The sequence below is a fragment of the Motacilla alba genome, chromosome 4 (assembly GCF_015832195.1).
Source record: "Motacilla alba alba isolate MOTALB_02 chromosome 4, Motacilla_alba_V1.0_pri, whole genome shotgun sequence".
Lineage (NCBI taxonomy): Eukaryota > Metazoa > Chordata > Aves > Passeriformes > Motacillidae > Motacilla > Motacilla alba.
In genome coordinates, this window is record NC_052019.1 from 23,171,857 (window position 1) to 23,197,210 (window position 25,354).

At 39.1% G+C, this 25,354-nt stretch overlaps 1 protein-coding gene across 15 annotated transcripts in view; it reads right to left on the bottom strand.

Moving 5' to 3' along the window:
* The window catches only part of APBB2 (amyloid beta precursor protein binding family B member 2), a 165,861-nt gene that overhangs the window by 46,778 nt on the left and 93,729 nt on the right, over positions 1 to 25,354 (bottom strand). For 8 of the 15 annotated variants that reach the window (XM_038136347.1, XM_038136349.1, XM_038136342.1 and 5 more), the window contains 4 exons: positions 15,486 to 15,694; positions 10,507 to 10,569; positions 9,964 to 10,049; positions 9,789 to 9,849 (listed from right to left, as the gene is read on the bottom strand). In XM_038136347.1, the coding sequence (XP_037992275.1) occupies positions 9,789 to 9,849; positions 9,964 to 10,049; positions 10,507 to 10,569; positions 15,486 to 15,694 (419 nt within the window). The remainder of the gene's footprint in view (positions 1 to 9,788; positions 9,850 to 9,963; positions 10,050 to 10,506; positions 10,570 to 15,485; positions 15,695 to 25,354) is intronic. The other 7 variants (XM_038136346.1, XM_038136353.1, XM_038136351.1 and 4 more) reach the window with 3 other exon arrangements.

Consider the following 25,354-nt stretch of genomic DNA (forward strand, 5'->3'; position numbering starts at 1 on the left):
TTGTGTATTTCACAAGAAGCCCTTACCATAACCCCGATGAAATGCTTCAGAACAGCTGCAGAAAACAAACCAATTTCCCAGAAACTCACTGCAAACAAAAACCTCTCAATAAAAGACTCTACATTCTACTCACAAGGCAATGCATGTACCTGAGCATATATATTTAAAAAGTAACTTTCTTTTGCTCAAAATACACTTAAAGGCCAAAAACTTTGTGTTTTGTGGTTAAATGAATACATATGCTGATGTGGTTCAGCAGTTGTGGCTGACCCTCATGCAGATTTTCAGAACTAGAAAATAGGAGGACCCGGTAAGATGTGACACATAGCAGGGTCCACTCAGCATCACCAGAGCAGAAATATATAAATACACAAATGTGGAGTGGGAGAGAGGTGGAAGTCTGAGCATGCCTGCATGTCTGTCTTCTCTGCATACTGCCAGCAGCTGGATTGTCAGAGATCCACTTCATGTTTTATTGTAGGTTGCTTTCTTCCTCTTTCATTATTTGACTTAGAAGTTCTCTTTAAAACAAAAGAGCACAAAACCCAGCAGAAACAAACCACCTAGTGTCTCCAATCAGATATGACCTAATTTTTGTACCATGGCTGGCTGAGTTAGGCATGACAGCAGAACTGCTTAGAACTCTAACGCATTCACACAGCATCATGGTCCCCTGCCTCCCACCAATGACACTGACAAGCCAAGAGACAAAGTACTTCCTCTGACCCCAAAGAGCTTTGCAATGCCCTCTATGGTCTTTTGGAACTAACATCTAGAGGCAAACCAAGCCAAGCTAAAAAACAGAGCGCAGCTTTTCTTCATTAAGAGTCTATGAGCTCATTCCTGGCAATGCCAGTTTGTTATGCATCTCTACTCAAAGCCTGGAAATAATTAGTGGCAATTAATAATTATTGGCCTGTCATAATTTCAAAGTAATTCCAAAGTCAACTTTTGTCTTACAGTAATTTATTTTATCACTTAGAGAAGGTTTTCTGTGCCTGGTCAGGCTGCCTGCTTGCACCCAGACTCTTTTCAAGAGCTGGCAAAGAAAAATAGATTCGAAGAAAAACAAAAAAAGTTGATAAATACAGCAAGCTGAAAGAAACTTAGGTATTGTATCCTGTACAAACATTGCTGTTTGGGATTGGGAAGATCAAAGATACCACCACAAACACTGCATGGCTGAGAGAAGTGAATGAAAAAAACCATGGTAAGTCAATAATCTTGTATTTTCATCTTGACTGGACACTTCACATTTCCTGCCTGGCTACACAGAACATTGTGTAAAGAAGTTACACAATGGAAAAAAAATCCACCTTATCACACACTAGCCCAAGAAAAGACAGGTGAACAAAAATGAAAACACAGCTATGGCTGCTTGGTTTTACAGTTCTGGGGAGCCTGTGTTTGAATATTTGCAAATCCAATTAATGTTTCAGGGTTAATGATTTGTAACCTAAGAACCAAACTCATAAATGCTGTCATCTGAACTCTGTATAGAGCTGTAAACCTCTCTTGCAGTGCAGTTCTGATCCAAAACATTGCCTAAAGCTGGGGAATTTTAGGACTGAAGAAATGAACAAACCACAGATCACACTTTTGCTCTTTGACATTGCAAACCCTTCACCACAGGCTCCTGCTCTGCAGCAGCTTTTCCAAGAGGAACTCTGGAAGGAGCTTTGGCAGGGACAGAGAACTGTGACAAAGTTCTAACCATAAGCAAATACACACTCTACCTGTTGCCTCATGCAGTGCTAAGCATGTGGCATTAAAGAAAATAAAAATAAAACAATCGAGAAAGACAAACCAAATAAAATCCCCTACTAAAAAGAGGACAAGAGATCAAGTGCACATGACTGATGGCAGAGTAGTGTTGGAAGCTGCGTGGATCATAAAGGTGTGGACAGAAAAGATCCCACAACAGGGTGAAAGTGAATTACAACATCAGTTTGAGAACAACATCTAATGTACATTACCAGACCACAGACAGATTGCTTTTCACATTACACAGCTGTTGGCAGCCACTATGAACACATCTGCATTAAGAGTATGTCTGCCTTGATGCTTTAAATATGTGCTACTTATTTCTTCTCTACTTCCAAGCCCACAGGACCTGGTTTTGAGTAGTTTCCCTTTGTTTCCTTTTCTATTTTTCCTTTTTAAAGGTTATATCTGCCTGCAGACACGTAAATCCCTACAATATTTAATAAGGCCTTTTATCACAGACCACTGAGCAGGTTTGTGCCTGACACACAGCATGTAGGCCACATAATTAACCATTTATTATGCAGCCAACATAACCTCCGAAATTTCACTTGCATTTTCTTCGATGGTTTGAAAATAAAAAACCCTATCATATTAATTTATTCTTTGGAAGCATAACATAGGATCTTTAAATTCTGAGGAAGAAGTATGTTCCAGTTTATTTGCCTGCTTCACAGCATGAAAGGTTACACTGATTTCAGATGAAAACACTAGAGAAGATCAAAGATAGAGTAACAAGGGAATAAAAAGAACTTATGCAATTAATGAACAAGCACTTTCATTTAATTGACATGAAGAAACTGCAGTGCATCTACTTTCTCAAAGAAATATTCACAGATGTCACATAAAAGTTCTTAATTACAAAAAATTCAAAATGCTCAATCAAAAACATAATAATAAGACTTTTCAACATTTCCAGCTTCCTGCTGCAGTTCATCTTGTATTACTTGAATTACTGAAAATGCACATGAAATACAAAAATAAGGACAGAAGTATTAGGGTCACAACAGAATTCACAGGCCACTACTAAATGCTATTTCAGGCAGATGATTATAAAGTAAACTCGCCTAAAATTAAATATGAGGACTTTACAAATACTATAAAATAACCTTTATAATACATTACTTCTTTAGAGGACGTCAGTATCCAATTTTCTGCTCTCACAGTCCCTTACTCATTCTCCAAGCCACTACAGTCTTATTTTTCCAGACCTGCAGACTTCAATGTGTAGGATGACAAAAGTTCCTCTCTTGTTTTGAGCTTAATACTTCTGTCTCAGTGGTTCCCCCTGGCTTACAGCCAGAGGTCAAATCTGCTCTACCAAGGCAAGAAAATGTTGCAGGAATATTGTGCTGGTTCAAGATCTTTTAAAATCCAGTCATTTGAGCAAAAAGTAGAATGGACACTACCATTCTCTAACAGCCCCTTCTGAAGAATAAATTTAAATCATCTTATTCTTTTCTCTAGTCTTCTCAGCAAGAAGAGGTTTTCACTTTAGATGCTTTACAGATACCTTGACATCAGATCCTAAAGGGATGGGCTTATGCACTTGTGTTTGAGCTAATGGTGGTTTAGGCTTCATTTAGTGCAGTGAAATTAAAACTTGTGCTTCCTCATTTAAGGAAAGGCAGTCATATTTTTCACCAGAAACTGGTAAAGGATGTTCAAATTCAGGTCTGTCTTGCAGAGTAACTGAACTGTTAGGATAACTCAAGCAGATTTCACTGTTCTGCTACACACAGATATGACCCCAACAAACACACACATATGCTTGTCAGCAGAGACAAGCCCTACAGGAGTTTACAGAGCATAAGAAATGTGTGCACCCATTTCTTTAAAACTAATGCTCTGCACTTGTTAACTTTAACCTTAAATGCTGTATTTTCCCAATGTAGGCTCTTGTTCAGGCTGACAGATACATAAGCGCTTCTAATGCCACCAGCAGTACTTTATTTAGTACTGTGGTGCATAATTTCAAAGGGAATATGCATGACATCCAAATTTTAGAGGAAACAAAAGCCTCTGAAGAGCTCCCAACCTTTAAGTGAACTCTTGACCTTATAAATCAATGGAGAAAAACCTTCCAGCTTCACTAAAGTCAGAAATTCATGTCTCCTTAGAAGCAACATTATTACAAGTAATTTGATTTCTGCAGAAATTATGTTTACAACAGGATCCAAAGTCAATGAAGTTAAATCACTATTGATCAATTCCTACTTTTCAAAAAAGACTCAAATAAGCATGAAAAGTTTACTGTTTACTCTGTTTGCTGTTTTAATCACAGTGAATAAACTGTGATTAAAAACTACTAAAATAAGCAACATTAAAATATTAAAAAGTGAAGATTCTTCCAAAAAAAAAATTTTTTTTTGCTTAGATCAGCAGCCTGGGGTTTTCTGTGTTCTACTGAACCACCACAGTTTGTTATATGGTTGTACACAGCAAGATGCTGTACAGACTCCAGCCAAGAAAAACTGGACTGTGCATCTCCATGAGAAAAGTACTGCAGATGACACTGGCACTTTGACCTAGTGAAGCAATAGAAACTGCCACCATGGAAGAAACATCATTAAAAATTTTTAAAATAGGTATATTCATGTTTTCTCAAATGCACCCAGCACTTCCTAGTATCCCACGCCTGAGAGGCCACAGCAGCACATTGGGTGTCCCACAGTCACAGTTCCAAAGGCAAGGCTCCCTCCAGTGTCACCTCACCTGACTGGCAACCAGAGAAGCTGCCTCCCCGCAAGGTCACTGGCATGCACCCAAACTGCCAACCTGGCCACTCATGGCAAAGGCAGTAACTGTCCCAAGGGCAGAGCATGACCCACACAGCTCCCATCTGCATCAGGCATCCTCCTGGAATGCATCTGGCACCTGTGCTCTCACTTATCCCACCAATAATTCCTGGGCAACACACCTGTGGCAGACACAGCCACTGTCAACACTGGAACTTTACTGGCCATAAAGATTTTTTGTTTTGATTTGAAACATAGGTGTTCCTATGATTTATCTTCTCTTTTCCTAATCCTACAGAAATCTCCCAGCCCAGTGCAAACCTTCTGTACAGTGTATCTCAACAAAACAAATCCTGATAATGCCCCCAAACTCAAGATGTAATTCTTGCATTATGAACCTGGAAAATAATGGTAAATATTCAAGCAGTTTCCATTCTCTTTCAGATGAGGAATGGCTTTGTGATGTGTTTTCCTAAGGAAGACTACAAGTGAAATGTCTCCTCTACATCTCTCCTACTGTTTGGGCAATCATGTCCTAATGGTGCATGTTAGGTTCACAGTTAATTAGATCCCAGAGATATATGGGATTCCTAGGAGTGAAAGACATGTAATATTTTGCAGGATCTCATTATAATCTTGAATGGCTTGATAAATTAAACTACATTATCCCAGATATTTATATTTTACATATAGTATAACAAAAAGCCATACTGTAACTCGGTATGCCCTTATAAAGTAAATCCATGAGATTTACTCAAAGAAATAGGAAAATGCTGTATCTTCCTTGCCCTGAACTCACCTTCATATTTAATTAAAAAAGACCTCATTTAGGAACAAGGTGGAAGCAAATATCCTCTAGACAGAAATCTGTATTATGATGTACATCACATCATGACATTAGGAATTTTTACCTAATGACACAACAGATGTCAATAGTAATAACTATCATTCACAGAGATAAAGAACAAGCAAACACAAACTCTGAAAGGTCTAATGCACAACATGAAAAAGACTATTTAAAAAATAAATCGTTGAGGGTATGTAGTTTAGTGCTTTAGTTGGCTATTTCTAAAGCTGCTTTTGAAGCAGAACATTTTCAAGCACCTGCATCACTTACCTGCAGCAGCTCTAGAGATGTGAGGGTGCCTTAATGCTGCTAATGGCAAGCAGCCAAATTCAGGAACAACAAACCAGTTCAGAAACAGCCACCCCCACCACTCACCATTGCTAGCCATTGCTGCAAATGTGGAATGGCAGATTACACTTGAATCAGTTTGTCAGGAAGACTAGTCAAAGCAGAAAAAAGTCCCACAAAAAACACTTAAGAAGAAACTTGAAATTAATACATGGGTTTATACACTGTGATTCCCTTATAAGGGCAAAGAAATAGGTAAAGATTTCTTCCAGTGCCATTTCTTAGGGAATGAAAACAAAATATTGTTTTGAAAGAAACAAATTCCTAATCCAAAAAACAAGCAAAAATACCACTTTAGAAGAAAAACTGTTGAAGATACCCTATTTCTTTAATATTTAATCTACTTTTGAAAAGAGATTTAAGGTGGAATAAACTTCTCAAATTCAATTAATTGAAATTAATTTAATTGAGGCTTTTTGCAGCATTTTATGAGCTTGTGAGAAGACTGTAATGCAGCCTGAGGTGGACTGCTAGAAAATGCTGAATACTCCCTGCTTGAACCAAGAATTTAGAAGCTGCTCTGAGTGTAAGGAAAGAATCCTTTCTTGGGATTGCTGGACATGGCAAAAGCTCCTCTCAGCTTAACTCCCCACTTGGATCAGAAATCAGATTCATGTCCATCCCCAAAGATACACACTGATTATTTACACATAATCCTGTGTCTAGGCAGGGTCTTTTCTTCTGGAAAAGACCAGAAAGAAGCAAAACACATACACATGCTTCTACAGTAAGAAAAGCAGTTAAGATATGGATATTAAATCTTTGGGGAGCACATAGTATTTTGTAAAATTATTTTGATAGTGCTTAGATAGATTATTTTGATTTACAGGCCACTTCCACAACAGCCACAAGTCAGCTTGCCAAAGGGCACCTGTTTAAACCCTAAAGGCCAGGTAATCCCTAGAAATTCATCACCAACTCACTTTCCATGTCTCCAAGTGTGTTTTCATTCACCTACAGGTGACTCACTAAATTTAAATACTTGTTATCAACATGTCCTGATGCTCTGTCTCTTGGAAATAGTCTCATTCTCTTTCTTCAAGATGCAGAGCATTTATTGGTTTCTAAAGTAGAAAACAGTCTTTTGAAATAAATGCTTAGGACTTGCACAGGTTTAAATACATTCTTCCCATTCTTAGATAATGGACATGGCTAAAAATGCTCTAAATATGCTCTAAATAGCTCTAAAATGGTGAGGCTGGAAAAGCGAAGCTTTGCTGAGCAGACCAATGTGGACAGGGAATCTGAAAATCCATGCCATTCCTAGGGACAGTGACAGGTTTCCCAGGAGGTTCTTTTTCTATATATGGACATAGGAAAAAATTTAGCACCTTCCTATGTTTTTACTTGGGGACATTGTATTTTATAACAATGAAAAAAAGGACAACCCAGAAGAATTTACAGTCTGGGATTGTTAAAAGCATCTTTTGCCTTCCTTGAAACTCAATTAGGAAGGCACACATTGCTCTATAAATTAACCAGGAAGGTTATGATCTGTCTCCTGGGAAGCACCAATTCAAAACTCATTTCTAGCTGTGCATGTCTCACATGCAGAATTAGGATCCTCATCAAGCACAATAAGCCATCTCTTCAAGAAATTTCTACCAAAATAAATTGATGATATCAGGAAGCTGGATGTAATAATTCTCCTCTTTCCACTTCTCCTTTATGACCTTCTGCAGCAACCTCACCGAGATGCCACGGACATGAAACTAGGAACTGCATTCTAAGCACATGATACATAGAAAAACGTTTGTTCTTTACTGATAATTATGAGCACTTAAATGTGTTGCTGCATAAGTCACTTTTTTTACAACAATTACCTGAATTATATGACAAGCTTTTCCCAAAGCAGGCATTTTTGCAGTGCTTCAATCTTTGCAGAAGCTGACTCTCTGGGGGAAGACAACTACTAAAGCTTCCCACAAGGTGGCACGGTTCCCTTTGCTGAAACACAGCCTTAAATGTGCCATAGGCTGCTGGTTTCTTTCACAAATGTACTGGCCAATGTCATGATTAGGTGTAAATAGGTTTAAGATCTCTAACATACCTCTAACAAAGTTCATTTTAACAAATTCTTCCAATATATAGTTTAATGAGTTAAAAAGACCTTTCTTCTCTTATGATGAAGAAAAAGGATTTATCTGTACTTGCTGCCCCACAAAAGCTTCAATCAAAGATAGTTAAGGCAGATCATATGGCAGGGGGGAGCCTAAAAGGCTAAAAATACCTTATTTTTTCGAGTCATCAGTTTCAAATCCTCTCAGACTTCTTTCAGTCTTTCCATATTTGGGGTAAAATGGACTAGCAAGGAATCCACCTACCCCATCCCCTTCCCACATCCATGTGAGAAATAAAGATCTCAGAGCATTTTCCACAGGTGAAGATTTTCCCTGCTGTTTCTGGACCACTGGCCACTCCTGTGACATATGGCCATACTTGTCCTGTCCTTGGGACAGAGGCAGATGCACTGAACAGTTCTGCCCTCGGCCTCTCCTGCTGCAAATCAATGTCACCTCTGCTGAGCTTCACCTGCAGGACCACACAATACCTGCTGTGGTCACTGCTGCCCCCGTGCAGCATCTGCATTGGGCAGAAATCAGGCAAGGTGCTCCGACTCAAGTGATTTTTAAAAAGGCAAAAACATGTCTAGTTTCTCCTCTGTTTCTTGCCTTGCTTCTCTCAATCACTTCTGTGACTGTTTCAGTGCTCAGTTCTGATTACCCATATAAGCATTATCTGCATAGTTTTGCCTGAACTGGTAAAACAAAACCAGTCATGATAGACAAAAGAGAACAAGCTTTTGGCACTGTCCCATTTCACAGACACCAGAGAGGAACCTGATCCATAAATACTGAAGTTTAAACAGCAAGTGAGAGAGGGAAGGGAGGTGATGGCACAAGTTATTTGTCCACAAAACTACTGCCACGGTCCTCCATGCAGGAACGGCTCAAAAAATACTCAGTGCAAATCACCTGGTAAAGTCATAGACATATCAAAATGCTGCCTCCCTTTAAAGCTTTCCATACCATAAGGCTCATCATGAAAGGAACAACTCTATTGTTCTCAGGACTGGAACCTAAAGCTCCTCACTCCTTCAACTCCATTTATTGTGCTCAGAATTTAGCACGTGCTTTTAAACTACCAGCAAGCCAAACAAAGTACAACTATTTACATCTGAATTAAATATCACAAGCCAAATAATCAAGATGACAAAGAAAATTAAGTGCCATGATCAGTCTATTTTCTCTCTTAAAATGTATCATTAATGCTATTTAAATGATCAACTCTTACATACATATTTGTTCCTGCAAATAAGTAGCTACAGATCCTCTCAGTTGCTGCAGCTGTATGGCACAACCAAAATATTAATTTAAATTACTTGTATTTTCAATTATAGAGATTCATATACACCCTTAATAATAGATGCAAGCAAAAAGCAAAACTATCCACAAGACAAATCTGGAGATAGATATGCAAGCATACAAAGCTTTCTGCTGCTTCCTTCTCCTCAAAACCTTTAGATTACAACAGTAAAAGCTTTGATTTAATTATGGTGCTTTGTAACATAATGGTCTAATTTTTCTCTATGAAGTGCATTCTCAAAGTAGGTTGCATTCTCTCTTCCAAAAAATGAAGTTTCTTGTTCTAGAAGGTAACTTCCTTGTTAGTAGCTGTGAGTTGAAGCAGACACATTAAAAAGGGACAAACTTGAAAATAAAGAGCAAATTCTGTCACTGAATGCCCCTGGAAGCTATTTATAGATAATAAAAACCAGAGCCTTCTCTCAGACAGACACTCACTTAGCTGTGCAAGAGGACAGTTATTACAGTGGGACAGTGGAATCTTGAGCTCTAAAATCCAATTTCCCGGCTTACATGGTTTCAAAATAAGTCACACTTTCCTGACCCAACCGAATGAAGCTTTAGATCTGCAAACTCCTTTGATGGAATTAGTCTTGCATGGTCAATCCACATTGTGCCAAGAGGAGGGGTACACTTAATTTCAAAACTCAGGAGACATTCTTGGAAGTTTATGCTTACAACTGCTAGATTTTTAATTGTTATACCATTGTGGATCTTCATACAGACCTTGGCTTCCGGATCACTGTTGATGCTACAAGAATCATCATCATCAGATTGTGGACCATTTCTGTGGCATAAAAAAAAAAAAACAAACCAAAACAAAATCAGTCTTAAAATCATATGAAAATTACAGCACAAAACAGAGCCAGTCATTCCGCTGAGACTTTTGAAGTCATTGTACCTGAGCTTCAAAGAGGCATAGCGTAACGTTGCTCCTTCAAACTCCTTCAGACTTGGGTCTGGGTTCACAGTGGCTGCATGCAGGTCCTAGAGATAGAGGCAATGCTATTAGTATAGTATTACACTAATTATACTATTATAATAGTATTAAGTACACCATCATGTTATTTCTTATCTCAAAGGGAAATTAAATCCTCCCTGCAAAGAAGCGATAGTATTTCTGGCTGAAGTTGGAAAGAGGCATGCATATATAGAGATAGATATATATATATATATATTTCTCAAGCTGCATTTCATTCAGTGCAGGCATCTCATTTGTTACATCATGGCAGTTGCCCTGCTAGTTTAGACTGAATCCATTCCAAGTGGAAAGATAGAAAAGGCAGCATGTTTGTGAGCTAGACATCCCTAGCAGTACCCCCATTCACTTTGGCCTAGGTTATGAATGACATTCATGGAAAAATAAAAGGGGAAAACAGCCACTGCCATGCAAAATAACAAGGGTAATAGTAGTAAAGGTTCTAAAATCTGACAATATACTTGCCTTCCAAATGTCACTATTAATCTTTCCCCCATTCAGTACAGCAAAATCACTCCATGGCTGTTTCTAGACACATAATTATTCACACAGGAAGAAGCACATTGATAAAAAAAAAAAAAGGAGAAGAAAAAAAAGAAAAAAGAAAAAAAAACACAAGACACTGTTGTTAGCATTGATATTTACAGGATGGGTTAGGGAACAGATCACCTCAAACTTCAACTACTTACTCCACTATAGCATGGCATTTGGAGGGAAGGGGAGAGAAGACATGCCTCTAACAGTTACTTACCAAAACAAATGATTGAAACAAGGAAAGTTAATATAAATTAGGAACAGACAATGAAATTGCTCTTTAACTATGATCTTAAAAGCAAGCAAAATGAATTTGAATATGAATGTTGGCCACAGCTGCTACAGACTTTGATCAACAGCAATTAAGGGGAAACATTAGGATTTCCATTTGATTGGTACTTTTGTTAAAAGACCCTAATGGTACTGGAACTAGAAATACTGAAACACAAAAAAAATATAGACAAGGGTAAGATACACACAAGGTAAAAATCAAATATTTCTAGAGAGAAAGCACAAGAAAAGGGCAAGAAGGGAAGAAGGATTAGTAAGGAATGCAGAGATTTCTTGCTGAAAAAGTAGTTTTGAAAAGTCTACTAGCTTTTTTTAAAAACAACCCCAAACCAAACAAAGCACCCACCCTCTCATTTTCCATTCAAGTTTCTCAAAGATTTTCAGAGGTATTCAGTGGTACAATCAAACAAGTAGCAGTGTGTCTAGCACCAAACAACCTGAGGTTCAGGTTTTTCTGTAAAGCTTGAGAACAGCTGATGCTGGAGTGCCTCTCTCCTCTGTCTCTCCTGGAGAGAATTACCACAGTCCTCAATAAAAGCCAGGAGATTTGATTGCTGGCAGACCCAGAGCCACTTCTATATAGCTTCACCAAATCAAGAAATCCTGAAATTAATTCCCTTTCTAAGATGAGCTCTGCTGGGCTGTCCAGCTCAGCCCCAAGGTGAAGTGGTACCCACTAATATGGCCCAAAGTATTCATCTGCAGTGTGGACTTCTCACCACAGAAGCATTCTCAGTACCTCCTCACTGGAGGAATTATTTTGTGACAAACAACTCCCACGAATAATCCTTTCCTAATGTGGCTTTGAATTAATTGAGTTGTTACCTTTTCCTCCCAAGCCCCTTCTCTTTAATTACTAACTGCTAGTGCTTATGTTACCTACAGAAGAACCTCTAGAGTTGTTCAAGACCTGGGACGAGTTAGGCTATAAGACACAACTACCATCACCAAATTCTCCTATGATCTCAAAGAAGCTCTTATTGAAACTTCAACACTACAGCTTTTTCTCTGCACAGGAAATGGGAAAGAGGCAGTAAAATTCTAAAATTCGGAAAAGAATGTTACAAAAGACAAGGATTCAAAAAGGAAGTAATTTGACAACACACAAGAGAAAAGAGGGATCTAAAATGAAGTCAAATTTAAACAGCTGTGCAAAACCAAAATACATTTTCATGCTTTTGAGGGGGAGGACGGGAAGGAATGTTACAGGTTATTCATATTTAGCATTTATTAGCATTTTTGTTCAATCAGCAGGATTTTTGCAAAATGCTTAACCCATAATTGCTTTGGATTGAAATTTACTGATTATCTTGTGAAAGAAAATTGCCTTGCACTTCATGTAAAAGTAAGACATTTTCACGTTATTTTCCTTTTTAAAACATTTTTTCCATTTCTATGCACGACAGCATGATTCCTCCCTACCGTTTTTTCTTAATTCTCTGTTCAACAGTAATAACTGTTTTCCTTTATGCTAAATATCCAGAGTAAGCTACAACATAAAAATGGCTGAATTAATCTGCTCTTTGTTGACTGCCCTCAGCTGTGAGCCACATTCTACCAAATGAAGCAAAGCTTCTGGATATTACATTATTTAAGAGACAGGGACACAAAATAAAAAAAAAGGAGGAAACAAGACAAAGGATAAAAAGGTGTTACGGGGGGGGGGGGGGGTGGGAAAAACAGTGTTTCTAAATGTTTGTTTGACAAACTCATAACCTGAAAAAGGCCAAATCAACTCATTTCAAGACTGGCACATGATGCTTTACAGACAAATGTAACTTAGATAAAGTATTTTTATGGACTCAAAGAAGCCAATGGGTTCAGATATGAAACACTATCCATGCCAGTCCTCAATCCTAGATTATCTGCCTAAAACCTGTGTATCTCTCAACCTTTTCAGAATGAAGCAATACAAATCCAGCATGGGGGAATGAGCTAAACCAGCCCTCCCAAAACACATTCTCTTGAAGCACAGGCTTCCAGCAGCAATGAGGGAACCAGCAGTACACATCTCACACATGGGTCCAGCTTGGAGGTGGAAGCTCTCCACCACAAGTGATTCTGTCAGAGCTAGTGCTGGGATAGAGACATTTGGGAGCCCCTAGTCTAGACTGAATTCCCAATCTTCTGTGAAGTGTCAGGCTGACCTTATCACAGACACCTGCATTACTCTTTCCCAGGGAGGGAAAGGAGGAGCACTTGGGTATGCAGCAGTGCAGGGAACAGGAATTGAAACAGATATTGCCTGCCAGTGACTTGGACATGATACAGTGCTGGCATATACCAACTGCAGAGAGACTAAAACCCAAAGTTCATGATAGCTGGCACTGTCAAATTATTTCATACTCCTATCTCAAACACACACTATGACTTATTTCTCTCTTACTGCTCTGCACTGTGGTTCTGTCCAGAACCAGCTCAATCCCAAAGGATTCTTCCTCCACCTCCTTTTAGTAAAGTCTGGCATCTGTGGTTTCAAGAAATGCAAGACTTCTAACAGTTCCCACTATAACTCCAGCCATACATGGAGACTCTGTAGCTGTTTCAGTATTTGGAAGTGGACAAAATCCTGAGCCCAATTCATGCTCTTGTTTTGAGCTCCCATACTCCAAGACTGCTGGTACTGCATTGGAATGCTACCTGCTCACTGAGTCAAAAAGCCAGTACTGCTTCAGCCCTAAGGTGCTGATCAATGAATGCAGAAACTCACAAAAAGCAAATGCTTTTGCCTATATCTACAATTAAAATAACTACATGATATCATACTAATATGAATTTTGGGGAAGTGCTTATTTCTGTATCACCTTTTACAGCACAGTACATGACCTTGGTGCTGCCATAGAACTGTCTGTGCATAAGTCTTTACTGGAACAAATTCCTTGCTGAATTAGAGCTGCCATATCAAAACTTAACCTACTACATGTGTATGTCTTACTTAATACATCTATACTGTATTAAAACCTATGCTATTATAATTCATACATTTTGCACTCTGGTGATGCTGTTGAGAATTAATGATTATTATTCATAATTACAAACTATAGTTCATTTAAAGCAAACAATCATGAAAGGTTAAAAATACACGTAATAGATTACCAGTGGGTCTGAAATTTTAAAGACAATTTAAACAGAAGTAGAAAAATATTTCAAATGAAAATACGGTTTTTTTTCCTCTGCAGTTTACCAACCATACTGATTTCTGGGTTTTTGTGAAAAAAACATCTATAATTGGCTAATTAAGGTCCCATTCTCTACATTCTAGAGTTAAAAAAATAATAATAATAAAGTTATATTCTTCACATGTACATTACAGGAATTTCTACTAGAAGCTTGTGCAGCCCTTTACATTCAGCATTTATGATTTATTTTCTGTTTTCTACCAGAATTGTAACAGTTACAGTTCTTTCTCCAAGAATCCTCTCAGAAATTATTTCCAGCATGCCTGGTGCACAGTATGAGAGCTTGACAGATGTAAGCTCTGAAATTATAATAACTGAAATGTTGTGGTCAAGTTTGCAGACCTTATGAGTAGCATTTATGAACATGTGGGAACAACCTTTCTAAAATAATGAACAAGACTGTATGTATTTAAGCCTACACAGGATAAAAGTTTTAGTGTCAAGATGGTAATACATACTTGAATGTCCTTAACTCCTCTAACTTTCATGTAAGTTAGTTTGATGCATATATGAACAAAATCAAAAAATGTTCTCTCTAAATGACTTAAAAACAAAAAAAACCAAGCCCCTAGGGATTGCCTGATCAAAAACTCAGAACCAGTACAAAGACTTCCCTTGACAGAGCTGTGGACATTTTTCTGAAAATTCCATATAAAAATAATTTAAAACCAACAAACCAACATTATCTTATATTAGTATTTAATTCCATAGATGTCTTCCCAGCATAAGCAAACAATACAAAAGTGATTGTATTTTTTGAAGCATACTCTTCTTTTTGAGAATTGATTTTACTTTTCTACTTACATGACACCAAACAAACTCTTGGATTGTGCCTGAAAGCACTATTTTAAAAGGCTGTACCAAAGTACTGCTCTTTCAGCACATGTGGAGGGCAGAGTGTATCTCTCTGTTTCTAGTTAAAGCCTGACAGACATTTGGTACTGGCAGGATGTACAGAGACTTACACTTGAGAACACTTCATGTTTATTCAGTAGAAACTACCCTGAAAAGGAACTAGTGTCTCAAATGAAGATTCATATGGCCTTTGTAATAGTCCTGCAAAATGAGCCAAAAAGAAGATGCAAACAAAGAGTCCAGCCAAAAGTCTTCTATCATGTGCAAAAATGGAATGTATCCTGTATCATATAATGCAGCAATGCTTCAGAACTGCCAAAGGTTCACACGTATCAGGCACTGCCTGTCCTGTTTATCAGAGACATGTCTGATTTAATCCTACACACCCAAAGTTTAGGGTGCTTCATCAGGCACCACCATTATAAAATGAATATAGAGAACAGATACTTACGAGGTATTATCAACAAGTAGCTACACTTTGGGACATTATCAGGCCAGCTTAGCTATCAGCTAAACCTGCAAGCTCAAAAGGTTATTTCAATTTTCCTTACAGTATGTAGCCCACAAGAAGACCCAGCAGGTTACCTCAGTTTCTGGAGTAGGAGATGGAGTAATGGAACCAAGCGATCCTTTTCGCGAGCTCTGCAGATCTGTTGGGATGGACACAGGGCGCTGCCATTGAGTTGTTCCTGTTGGTATGTGCCAGTAGTAGATCCCAGCAATGTCATTTATTTTTTTCCAACCAGGTGGTAAGTCTGGGTCTGTCTGAAATGAATGATCACTCCATATATCTGCTGAGAACGGGAAAAGAAAAAAAAAATCACACAAAGAAACAGAGAGTTCTTCCTTGGGTCTGCAAACCTGGTAGTGCTGTTCTACAGTTCCTGTGCAAATGAACAACAGAAAAACATATCAAACATATTAGGGAGACTGAATGTAACATGATAGATGAATAACTTCTTGTTATACTGCTGCTCTTAAATCCTTTTTGGAATTAAAAGTTCCTTGTTAGTCTATCCTTCAAGCCTTCTACTAGGTGTTTTGTTATGGTTGCTTTTTTTCTGAGTCTCTCTCATTTCTGCTACCCAAATTTATGCACATACACACAGACACACAAATGTCATGATAACTTGAAATAACTCTTACATTCCAAGGTACAAACCAGACTATTTCTCCTCCCCTGCCACTTAAAAAGTTCTTAAATTAATAATTTACCATTTGAGGACTAATCTAAGCAAGTTCTGCAGAAGATGCTGGACGATACCATTACACTCAAATGTAATAAAAAACCTCACCTACGACCCAAATCCGAAATCAGCAAGATTACCATAATCAGTTCCAGAAGTTCACAAGTATTCTAAACATTTGCTTTGAAATGTCTCCTGTTGTGGTCTCTATGGCATTCGAGCATGTAGTTCCTGACTCCAAAGTCTTATATGTTTTAAAGCCTATTCATCTCCAACCTTGCCCATTTTTGTTTCTCAACTGAATAAATTGACTGTACTCTTCTCAACCACATAAAAGGCAAATAAACCCAAAACACTTTCCACAATTTGGGCCACATCATGCAAGAAGTAATGTGATCAAATATCTAAACAGCACAATGAGGTATGTGTGCAACATCTGCAAGTCCAGTGTAAGTTTAAAGTTCAGGCACAGCTTCTGTCCTTGCTATACATACATATGGATGTATACACAGCTACTCAAACATACAGTCAGCAAAGTGTTAAGCTATGGTTGCATTAAACTGCTAATTTCAAACTAATCAACCACAGATGCAGAGGAACCGACATACTGCTATTTATTGTTGCAATGACATGCAGTACCAGAAAGGCCTAAACAGTAAAAGCAGACAAAACTCACAGCAGAAATAAAATTTTTAACCCAGCGACTTAAACAAAGAACGTCTGCAAAAATTAGTTACAAGACAAGAAATTATCTCATCTGTGAACAAGCAGTTGGAAGGAAATAATGTAAAATATCTGGGATAAGAAAATACCACTTAGCTAAATAATACTAATTTATTTTGAAAATTTATCCATTAGCAAAAATAAATACACCAAAATATGTTTTCATGTGTTGAGAAATAAAACAGGAATTAGATTCATTTTCAATTAACATAGCTCAGGACTTCCAAAGAGCAGCATTTCCCACACCAGATGACTGATTCATGTCTGTGTGCAGGTGCTCCTCAGGCAAAGGGACTGGCCTCAGACCATCTGATAAACATGGCTGAACAGAACAGCACCAGGGGCCATGTGCTCATCCTGAAACACCAGGCCTCATGTTTGCCAAGCAAACCTGCTTGAAAAAAAAAATCCAAACCTATGTGTGTCCCAGCCCATGCTGCAGAACAGCAGACTGCTGGGATAACCTTTTCACAGGCTGAGGTTTCCTACTAGTATGACCTAGAAAGCCTCCCTGTTCTAACAGATGAAAGCACTCTGTGTGCAGGTCACTAGAGACACAGCATAAAGAAAGACAGCAAAGTAAGCATCAACATACAAAATCTAACAAAACAAATGTGCTTGAGGCATCACAGACCTGCTACAGGATGTCAGGACATCAGCGGCTTTACTCTGTTTGAATGTGGAATTACAGGTAGTAAAATAATTTCTGTCTGAATTTGAATGACTCCATTCAATGGCATGACATTTCAAGATGTGTCATTTTCATTGCACAGCAGCTGGGTGTTATCTCCACTTCCAAGAGAACTTGGTGGTGATGATAAGCAAGGTGTGGGGACAGAGAGTTGGTGCCTCTCTACTTAGGTCCTTGTGCATGAGGGAACTTGGTTTACTGAAGGCCAAGCAAACTTCCTTCTTGAAGAAAATACTCTTAAGTAAGGCAACATGTCTAACACAATAATTTTGTATTGAACTGGGAGTTGTACTTAGAAAAACAGGCCTGTATTTTGCACATGCCTCTCTTCTTCAGGTGAAAACAAATCCCACCAAATCAGCATGGCTAGGGCCCAAATTTATGGACAAAAAGTACTCTTGAGTAAGAGGAAAAGCAGCCCCAAAGGGATTGAGTTTGCCAGCATACATGACTTCAAATGAGAGACTGTAGAAATGCTGTACAGAGTTACCAGAGTGCTGCAAGTTCTGTTCCTGGGAGGTGCAGTGCAGTAATAGCTCCCATGCCACAGGACAATTTCAACTGTTATTTCACATGCTACAACCACATTTTTTGCAAATTGCGAGACAGCAGCAAGGTAGAGTCATACTATGACAGAAAATATATTCAGGGAAATCTGAGAGGTGTCACTGCATCATTCAAAGGACACATGCTTTGCTTTTCCAGGGATTTGTATCAACAGAAGGATCTCATTTTGTCTCCTTGGAAGCGCTGCAGCAGATGTGAGTGCACAGCCTCTGGCTAATGCAAATGCAGCTCTGCTGGAGTTAGTGGAAACACTAGACTTTCAGTCAGTCTTTCTGAGTTAAAGAGAGCTTATTTCACTGCGTGAGAGCACAATGCCCAAGTGAGACTGCTTGTCCGCAAGGCTCAACAATACTGGCAAACACTTGATCTACACTATCTAAATAGGTTAAGTAATAAAATACCCACACTGTACAGAGATAAAGATGAGATATCTCTTTTTTGTTTTGTATTTCTAGCTTAGCTACCTCAATTCTTATGATGATTTTGAAACAATTTTTCTTCTGTTAAGATCCTCTGAAGAAAAGGGACACCATCCCAACACCGGATTTGATCGAGGCTGATTGCCAGTTTTTACTTCCACAGTAAAAAAATTAACTGAAAAGGAGTGTTCATTGTCCAGGCTGGAAGCGTGTTGGTACAAATAGGAACACTTTCAGTGTTTTCCAAATGTAAAAAAAATTAATCTTGCCAATAATAAATCTGTGAAGTCACTTTTGAATCTCTGGTCCTCCCATTGCTCACTTTCCAGCAGTGGATGCACAATATAAATGAAGAATTCAAACTGAAAAGCACCTTGTTTGTAATAAGAGATCTGCATCAAAGCTTTCTATGTCAAAAATTGCAGAGAATGGGCCAGCAACAGTATCCAACATGTTGTCCTAGTGTTTGGCCACCCATGAGAAATCACTAGCTTAATTTCTGATGCCTGTCTTCATAGCTGGGCTGAAGCATGATGAAGAGCTGGCCCACCATACCACATGTGTATTACAGATCCTGTCCCTCTAGGCAACCAAGGGGAAGCACAACAAGGAACTGGGAAGACAGGAGGATAAAAAGGTTTTAATAAAAGGAAAGAGGTAGGAGAAAGTATTGTGTTTTTTTTTCCTGAAGTACCAAAATCTTGAAATGAAAATGTTTTACTTCCGTCTTCTGCATCTAAATAAAAGCAAAACTAAAGGAAAAGAAGGCCACAGAAACTTAGTCTTTTGAAGAGAGGCCAATTACTCAGCAGATCCAGGATTTCATCCTAAGGGAAGCATATTCCCCCCACCCCATACACACACTGATGATCAAGTCAGGCACTGAAGGGAGAAAATGACTTTGTATTAATGACTGAGGGCAAGTGAAATTCAAGCAGCACTCTCCATTCAATAGCACAATAGAAAAAACATAGGTCATGGACATTTTGTCCCATCTATTTCCTGCAGTGGGTTCAATGTGCAAGTTTAAATTGTTTGGTTTTAATGAAGTCTCCAAAGATAACCTCTCACTTTTTATGCACTACAGCAAAATCAACAGCTTCACCCACTCGTATGATTCACACCAAAGACAGCCAGCAGGCAGCCTCACCTAAACATCACTGCAAGAAGCATGAATGCTATCTCAGCAACAAATGCAGCAAAAATACAAGTCAACAGGTTAAATAATCATAAATCAGACATGTCTGTCTAATTTGGGGAATGTTACTCAACGAGGAGTGATAACCAGCCAGAAGTTGGTCATTTGTCACCATCTTTGCCCACAGCATGTAACTGGTTGTCATGGCAACCCTGTCACCCTCCTTGCCGAATTGCTGAACCAGCCACCAGTCACATGCACTTGGAGAGAAGATTCTCTAACACCTTCCAGGAACACATGCTGAAACGTGGGATTTACAGGCATACATGTAACCAAACTCCATCTGTGCCAAAATGATTTGCTGTTTTGATCAACTGTAAAATCAGCCATAATCGGGAAAGACTGACTTTGTAAAAATCCTAAGGAAGTTTGGGATGAATTGCCTGTACTATTTTTCTTTTTCATGAGATGCAATCTTTGTCTGGCTGTATAAATGAGTTGCTACATGCAGAAGCATTCAAGCAGAGATGACTAGTCTAAAGGAAAGGAGGAAAGCAGATTTATCAACATTCAGGAAAAAAATCCAGAGACCACAACTAAACCCACTTGTTTTGCTGTCTTGGCTTATTTTCCCTTTCAATGACCAGAGCCCAAGCTGCTGATATAAGGACCACAAGACTAGCACAACTACCAAAGAAAACAAGGGCAAGTGACTTCAGCAGTGGGCCTCTGAAGAACTGTTGATGACAGCCGTGGATGAGGGCGATGGATGATACTAGCTGTCCTCCTTAAATGGGAGAATTTTGGGGCTCTCCAAGTTGTCTGCTCAGGGGCAGTACAGTCTGAGGGGCAGAGGTGAAGCTGTGAGAAGCCAGCACCACAACTGGTGTTTACAAGAGTTGATACGAACAGCAGCAGCAGGAAAAAGTACTGCAGTAAGACTGCGAGGAAAGATCTATACATTCCTTTTTGGAAAATGGGCAAAAAATAGGTAAACACAAGAGGACTAGCCTGTTCACCAAGCAAAAACATCTATTAACAAAACAAGCAGAGTAAAGTAAGGAAGAAAGACTTGGAGGTGACCTGAACTTCTGTGTCAAGAGAGCTGATGTGGCAACAGATGGACCAGGAAGAAGTTTGCCTCTGTCCCAGCTAGAGGAGGATGGCTGTTTAGCCAGGTGAAGCAGTGGTGAAAACATGAAATTATAGACATGCAGGAAGAATCATGTCAGCTTGAGCAAAAGCTGATAAATTGCTACCTGAAAAGTGCTGTACTGGAGACACATCCTGTGGCTCTTCCACCAACGTTACTGCGTGACAAGAGATCAATCTCTTGATTAGGATGCTGATGGACATTAGGAAAGCTAGGCAACTAAGAAGATCTACTTGGTCTGGATGGAATTGGTCCAATTTTTTTTCTTAGCAGCCTGTAATATACTGCACATTTTATTTGTAACCAAAACAAGTGCTGTAAACACCCAGTGGTTTAGTTATTGCTAAGCACTGCTTGCATACACCCGAGATCATCTCTGTTCTCAGCCTCAAGCAGACAGGCTAGGCATTGGTCTGCTAGTGCTAGTGTTTACATCACTTTTTATAGATGATTATTTCTTTCTTCACTTACTAAGCTTTCTTTACCACAAGTCATGACCAGTTCTCTTCCTCATCTCACTGGTGGGAGGCAACAAGCCACCACAGAATTCAAAGCATATTGGTCAACCTAAGATCCAGGAAAAAATAAGCAGGTACCATCTGGGGTGGAATGAAAAAGAGTCCCAAATAAGTGAGGGCAGCATATAAATGAATGCCCTTTCCACCAACTTGGTGCTTAAATAAGACAGTGTCTGAATAAAGTGCACCAATACCTTAGAAGAATTTTACCAGTTAATTTTCAAAGCAGTCAGAATAATTTGCTACTGTTTTAGTGAGTGATCTACTGTTTATAAGTACCTTTCGCATATCACAGAATTACAGAATGGTTGGGGTTGGAAGAGACTTCTGGAGATCATCTTGTCAGATCCCCCTGCTAAAGCAGGTACACCTAGAGCAGGTTACACAGGATTGCACCCAGGTGGGTTTAGAATATCTCCAGAGAAGCAGACTCCACAACCTCTCTGGGCAGCCTGTTCCAGTGCTCTCACCCTCACAAAAAAGAATATAACCAGTATAACTGGGTTTCTAGCTTATTTGAAATATTAGTTCTCTATTCCTGCCACTAGATGGCAAAAGCTTTTACTTAAAGAGTAGTCCAAGCCACAGCAGACTGGATACCTCCAAATTGGTCTAAATCCACTGTGATCATGCATTGTGATTGTGACCCAAAGGTCCTCCTCACCTCAAAGGACTCTGAGCGGCAAAGAGTTCATCAAGAGCTATTCAAGAGTATTTTCGTTATCATTATTAGAAAGTTACTAAAAATGGTATTGCAAGTCAGCTTTCAGGGCTAAACCAGCCCAGCAGCAATCTGCATTTGCTTACCTTCCCTTCAAATTTATCTGTCACAGCGGCAGTAGCCAAGCATTTGGTAGAAAACCTGGGAAAATCACACTGGTAGCAGCTCTGGATTTGTGTATTTCTCTCTTAAAATAAAGAGCCTGATTCTCCCATCTCCTCAAAGTGAACTGGTATGCTAGTGTCAAACCACCCACAGAACAAACCAATAATTTTGGGCAATGAACAAATACAGGCAAGAATTTTCACACAAAACAGAAAGGTTCAGTCTATAACAGTGACTCAAAGGGTATTCAAGTTAAACACAGATGTCCTTCTGACTTCAAGACACAGGATGCCTGCAGAGCAGGAGGGGATGTGTGCCGATGTCTGGCATGTGGCAGTAGGGTCACCTCAACAGCTTCACTCTCCACGAAGGAACTCCTGCACCACAGTGCTTTACTTACAGCTAACACTCTTGTTTTGCAAGCTTCAAATAGATTTCAGTAGCTTCCAGCCTGTAACTCTCCATTTTACTGGGTCTGGCTATAGACACAAGTGGTTCCATCTCCTTTACACTTTCTGCTAGTAGCTAGTGCTTCTTACCTTGATACAAGCCATGAAAGACAGAGGAACAGATCTTGATCCCTCCAACACACCTGCCAGTAATCCCTGGTACTAAAGAATGGTACAAGCTTGGACTCCATACTTTTAATCCCATTTGTCTGAACTGAGGAATAGCTTTGTATCCTCTCTATTCTATTTCTATTGTATCCTCAATAGTTTAAATTGAGGATTGGCAATGTGAGTGAGTGCCACTTGAATCTGAATGACAAGAGTAGGAAGGACAGAGTATGGAAGAAAGAATCTGACCAGCAGTCACGATTTTTTTTCTCCATTTTGGAAAAGAAACTGCATAAAAATATTTGCATTATAAGTCAGGTACTGGGCAAAGGTAATTTTCTTCATCTAAAATATAATGAGGCCTACAGACTTCAGGAGTCAATGGAAAGAAATATATTGATATACTCAGAAATTTTAGGGACATGCTCATTAGTGTTTTTGTGCATATGAATGGCTAATTAAAAGCAAGTGAAGTTGCCCAATGGCACAGACATACAATTCAACTGGTGGCTTGACTAAAACTGCATTTTGACAGCTTCATTTAAAGCACTGTGCAAATACATTCGAAAAACCTTTTTCTGAATTTAATGATTCAGTGAAAACAGAACATAAAACTGAATTACAATGGATCTACTGTCTGAAATTAAATGTTTTACTTCACAAAAAAAAAAGCAAAATTTGTGAGAACAGTAATTTCCCCTCTCATATGAAAGCTCTGCTCATCCTTCAGCTCACACACTGTAGCAGAGGCTCTAGGATGCCATGAAAATGACTGCTTTATCTTCACACCAACCTAGTGGGGCAGGAGAGTGCGAGCCCTGTTTTAAACAAAGTCAGGGGGGTGTAGGAGGAGAGGTCAGAGATGCATTTAATAACTCCCTGGAGTCATGCCCAGACTCCAGGTCTGTGCAGGCTCCCTGCACCAAGCACCAAACACACACAGGGCACAGAGATCAGCCACTGTGCTCCAGTGTGACTACACGTCAGAATCCCCTTCCATCCTGCAGTGTGGGCTGCTCTTTATAGCAAAACTTGGTCAATTTAGTACTATCAGTAAAAGCTGGAATGTGACTTTCAACAATCTATATAATGGATTTGTTTGTCACTTTAAAGCTGTAGTGAAATGTGCATTAGAGAGCAAACAGAAGACTCCTGGTTTTTTCCAACATGGAAGCCAAAGACCAAATATTTCCCCATCTGCAAGTTAACTTCATGTTGCTGCACAACTGAAGGGATGGGAAAATTTATTATGGTGAAAATCCACTTAGAGATGCATAAGCATGAAGTTTTGCACAAGCCTAGGAAGCAGCACATTGGCCCCATGGCCTGCCTGAAGTGAGAGACACTGAGGGGGAAGCTTGGGCACCTTGGGCACCTCAGCCCATGCTGAGGGCTTGTAAGACAGTGAACTCAAGCTTCACCTCCCAGCCTTCAAACGTTGAGACTTTTTATAAAAAAGAAAGCCAACAACCAAACAACTTTAACCTTTTCAAAAGTAATTTTGCTTCAGCTGAACGAAGTCTTTTCCTGCACAATGCACAGAGCCATACATGAAGTGCAATGTACAGCATCTACAAGAGGCTGTACAAGGCTTCATGAATGGCGGCTTCTGACAGCAGATGGAAGCTCCACAGGAGCTGGCTGTGTCTCACCTGCCATGGGAGAGGGAAGCATGCTGACAGCACACAGGGGTCTCTCAGCCCTGCAGTTTATTCAAGTATTTCACATCACTACATTGGTATATCAATTATCTATTAAATTTTTCGTCATACTGTCCAAATACCTTCTGGTGTTAAGAAATCTCAAAGATGTTAATCATCTTTGAAAGCATCCATCTAGGATTAGAAATGCCAGTATTTTCATTCTCATATCTACTTCATGGCACTCCAGCACTAAAATTCTGGTTTCTTCACTAAGTGGATTCATATACGTAACTGAAGCTAGACTTAAAAATCTGCATTTAAGGAGATACAAATGGTATCTCTGATAAAAGCACTAGCAAGAATTAGAAGAAAATTCAGAAAAAAATAACTGTGGCCTAAATCACCCTGGGAAGCATATGTTAGCAAACAGTAGCCAGGAACAAACCCAACACACAATAACTAGAGTCCTATGCCAGACAACATTTGAAAGAGAAAATCGAATGGATTCATTTTAAAATTCCACAGAACCGCAGCACAATTTCACTTGCAATTAGTACCACCTTGAATTCAAAGCCCATTAGCAAAATGGATGCTTTGAAAATGAGGATAAAGTTCCCTTAAAGATGCATATGTCCAGAGCACAACTTGAGAAGTTTTTTTTATTGCGAACCCTGAGATAGAATACCCTTAAACACAAACACCTGCTTGGTAAGAATAAAAATATGCCAAAGCACAGGAAAACAATAGACAAAATCTCCAGTGTATGATAAACTGCAAGCCACTGAGCTCTATAAGCACTGTGGAGAAGACCTCCTGGTGTTAAAAATCTCAGTCTCTCACTTGCACAAACAGTGCATATGACTGGCTAATTAAAAGCAAGTGAAGTTGCCCAATGGCACAGACATACAATTCAACTCGTATGTGATTGTTATCATATGTTTCACAAGCAGTAAAACAAGAGATGCACAAGCAAAAGAATGATTCTTGCCCCCAGCAGAAAACAGTAGCTAACCTTTGGTGGAAACCTTATAA